Consider the following 4223-nt stretch of genomic DNA (forward strand, 5'->3'; position numbering starts at 1 on the left):
GGGATAGGCTCTAGCTTGCCTGCGACCCTGTAGGACAGGATAAGCCGGTGCAGATAATGGATGGATGGATGAATGAATGGACTCCACTAGTGATCTGATGTCACTGATGTCGTCTGTGGGTTGGTCTTTTGTCAAGCAAATTATTTAATCTCGTGAAACTTCTGGGGAAGTAGTGAGCTGTGTTCAATCAGTCTGCTGTCTGAAACAGCTTCAGTGAATTATGTGCAATGGGAGATCCATGGACACTGAATACAACAACTTCATGTAGACTCGAGCAGTCTAGGACACGATTTCTGATTGTGAATTGCTCTCTGCTCTGTTTTACTTCCATCATGGGGACTTTGCCTAATCTGCTCGTGTGCTGGGTCACTTTCCGAGCCCAAAGCCTGCGCACTGGGAGCAACGCGCTGCTGGTGAACCTGGTGGCTGGAGATCTGATGAGATGCTCTGTGGACAGTGTTGCCAGATTGGGCGGTTTTGAATTCTACTTTGCGGGCAAAAAATGGCTTGGGCTGGTTGACAAAAATTGGGCGGGTTTGACGTTCGGCGGGTTTTTATCAGATGTTTATAAATATTTTGCACCAACGTTCTGTGTGAGAATGCAGCCAGAGACACTTATATAGCCTTAGAAGGACTTTGATGCAGCACATTCTATGTACTATTTATGTCCACTAGTCTACATCCAGGGCGTCACGGTGGTGTAGTGGTTAGCGCTGTCACCTCACAGCAAGAAGGTCCGGGTTCGAGCCCCGTGGCCGGCGAGGGCCTTTCTGTGCGGAGTTTGCATGTTCTCCCCGTGTCCGCGTGGGTTTCCTCCAGGTGCTCCGGTTTCCCCCACAGTCCAAAGACATGCAGGTTAGGTTAACTGGTGACTCTAAATTGACCGTAGGTGTGAATGTGAGTGTGAATGGTTGTCTGTGTCTATGTGTCAGCCCTGTGATGACCTGGCGACTTGTCCAGGGTGTACCCCGCCTTTCGCCCGTAGTCCGCTGAGATAGGCTCCAGCTTGCCTGCGACCCTGTAGAACAGGATAAAGCGGCTACAGATAATGAGATGAGATGAGTTGAGTCTACATCCAATCCAATCCATATTAAACACTTCTGTGACGCAATCAGAGATCGCGGGCATCACACGACACAGAGTGCAGTTAGTGAACGACGGCTAGTCAAGATGCCAAAGTGGGCAAAATACAAAAAAAAGTACAGAAAGGAGTGGGGAAACGACCCAGATTTAAAGTTATGAATAGTTTCATTGAATGACGGAGAGACTGCACACTGCAAAGTTTGCCGCATCAAGTACATTTTACATTTTGGGCGGTTTTAAGTGCATTTTGGCGGGTTTTGAACTTATTTTGGGCTGGAAATCGTCAGCAGTATCTGGCAACCCTGTCTGTGGACCCTCCGCTCTTCCTGGCCTTGTTTATTCTGAGACCGAGGCGCGTGAGGAGCAGCTCAGAGCTGTGCCGCGTTCAACAGCTCACACAGTTACTGTGCAGCTGCGTTCAATTACTCACACTGGCAGCCATCAGCGTGGAGAGACTCCACACCATCGCTTTTCCTTTAAGCGCCGAGAAAAGGAGAGGACGGATTCGGCTCTGGATCCTGATTATCTGGATCTTTGCAGTTACAGTCTCTCACTACGTTCACACTGCAAGGCTTAATGCTCAATTCCGATTTTTTTGTGAGGTCGTTCACATTAACAAATATATGCGACTTGTATGTGATCCTCAGTCTGAACGAAAAGCGACCTAAAAGTGTTCCGCATGCGCACTGCAGGATACGACGACGTCACACGCAGTGAGCATGGCCAGTGTTTACGGAAGTAACCTAAAGTTTCCTGTGTATGATAGTAGCCAGCATGGAGTACCTGGCGATGATGCAGTTGTTGTTGTGACGGAGCCAGAACATGCACAATAGCCTGATGTTAAGGAGGAGGTTGAGAAGGAAGAGGGCAAGGGTTTTGGCTCAGGCGTTCTGCGGGGTAGTGACTGCAACCTCCGTTCAAAGGAACGTCAAAGCCATGTTGTTGTAACTTTTTTTGAGAGACCCGTCGCCTACTTCAGCGCAGAATAGTGACGTTTGTGGCTTGTTGATGACGTGTAAGTTGGATGAATGCGACCTGGCGGTTCAGACTGAAGTCGCATATGAAAAGATCGGATAGGAATCGGAATTAGGACCACATATCCAAACGGCCTGGGTCGGATTTGAAAAAATCGGATCTGTGTCGTTCATATTGTCAATAAAAGATCGGATACAGGTCACATATGGGCGAAAAAATCGGATTTGAGTCACTTCAGCCTGCAGTGTGAACGTAGTGTCTGTGTCCTCTCTCGCTACGTTCACACTGCAAGGCTTAATGCTCAATTCCGATTTTTTTGTGAAATCCGATTTTTTTGTGAGGTCGTTCACATTAACAAATATATGCGACTTGTATGTGATCCTCCGTATGAACGAAAAGCGACCTAAAAGTGTTCCGCATGCGCATTGCAGGATACGACGACGTCACACGCAGTGAGCATGGCCAGTGTTTACGGAAGTAAAACCGCCCGGTTGCGGTATGACCCATCCAATCTAGCTTGAATAGCTGCATCCCCCCAAATGGAAATCAGCTCCCTAACCTCTGCGTCCTTCCATTGAGAAGATTCAGAACCTTCACAGCCCGAAACGTCCCTCGCATTGATGTCATGCGCAGGGGCGCAGATACGTTTTTTGAACTGGGGGGGACAAAGCTGCCAGCAAACCAACCCCAACCCCGATATGCCTGTCAAACTCGTTGTGGGTTACCATAGCAACCAAGCTCGAGCTCGCAACCTGTGCAGTCTGCGCAGCTCAACCAACCGAATATCAGTCTTTGTTTTGTTTTATGTGAGTTGTTGCAACTATGTATACACTGCCGTGCACCTCAATAAACCGAATGGTAATTAGTCTTTTGATTTTTCCTTGAGGTTTGCCTTATGCAAAGAAAGACAGCATAGACGTTTTTTCCTCCCTATAAGGGGGGGGGGGGGGGGGACCGAGCGAGGTGAATTTAAATCTGGGTGGGACGAGTCCCCCCCTCTATCTGCGCCCGTGATCATGCGCCATGTTGTTGTAACTTTTTTGAGAGACCCGCCGCCTACTTCAGCGCAGAATAGTGACGTTTGTGGCTTGTTGATGACGTGTAAGTCGGATGAATGCGACCTGGCGGTTCAGACTGAAGTCGCATATGAAAAGAGCGGATAGGAATCGGAATTAGCACCACATATCCAAACGGCCTGGGTCGGATTTGAAAAAATCTGATCTGTGTCGTTCATATTGTCAATAAAAGATCGGATACAGGTCACATATGGGCGAAAAAATCGGATTTGAGTCACTTCAGCCTGCAGTGTGAACGTAGCCTCTGATTCTGTCCAAAGAGACTCTGAACTACTCAACCTGCCGCCACTTGAACGCACCACCGTCGCGCGCTTTGCATGCAGACTCTTTTAACGCCTGTGTTTTGATTCCTGTCTGGACCGGACCGGTTATTCTGATAGCCGTTAACTACCTGCGGATCTTCATCGTTGTAAACCAGCATGCTAATAAGATCTTTGACTCGGGAGTGCAGCGACGCGGGTCTCCAGCTGCCAACCACGTGACCGGAGCCGGGAGGAGATGAGGGATCTGATCCATGCTCGGCCCCAGAGCTCGTGGGTGCTGTTTGTGTTCTCACCCTTAAAGCGGAAGTAGAGGGGCTTGTTCTCCTGCTGACACTCAGACTGGTGGTGAAGTGCAGTGAGTGCTGTGTGAGTAAACTCAGATACAAACACACACCATTCTTTACAGCCATGAAGGGAATAAACCGCCCCAGAGTTAAAGACCCCGAGTTAGGGGAGAGCGGGGATGGTTGAAGTAACCCCTTCTAAAAAGGAAGTCAAGTTTATTTGTACAGCGCTTTTAACAATAAACATTGTCGCAAAGCAGCTTTACAGAATTTGAACGACTTAAAACATGAGCTAATTTTATCCCTAATCTACCCCCGATGAGCAAGCCTGTGGCGACGGTGGCAAGGAAAAACTCCCTCAGACGAGAAGAAACCTCGAGAGGAACCAGACTCAAAAGGGAACCCATCCTCATTATGACTATAACATTAACAGTTTTAACATGAAGTCAGTTTTGTTGATGTTATAACTCTTCATTGATGGAAACTTGAGTGCAAAACTGTCCATATCAACTGCAGTCCTAAAGTTAGCAAGTCAGCTGTAG

General features: G+C 48.2%; 1 protein-coding gene across 1 annotated transcript; it reads left to right on the plus strand.

Moving 5' to 3' along the window:
• Positions 1–227: 227 nt before the first annotated feature.
• On the plus strand, positions 228–3868 carry LOC132893552 (alpha-2Db adrenergic receptor-like). The gene is given in 4 exon segments (XM_060932744.1): positions 228–458; positions 1374–1640; positions 3376–3590; positions 3592–3868. Coding segments are annotated over 4 exon segments (990 nt in total).
• The last annotated feature ends 355 nt before the right edge of the window (positions 3869–4223 follow it).

The sequence above is a fragment of the Neoarius graeffei genome, chromosome 10 (genome assembly GCF_027579695.1).
Source record: "Neoarius graeffei isolate fNeoGra1 chromosome 10, fNeoGra1.pri, whole genome shotgun sequence".
NCBI classification, from domain to species: Eukaryota; Metazoa; Chordata; class Actinopteri; order Siluriformes; family Ariidae; genus Neoarius; species Neoarius graeffei.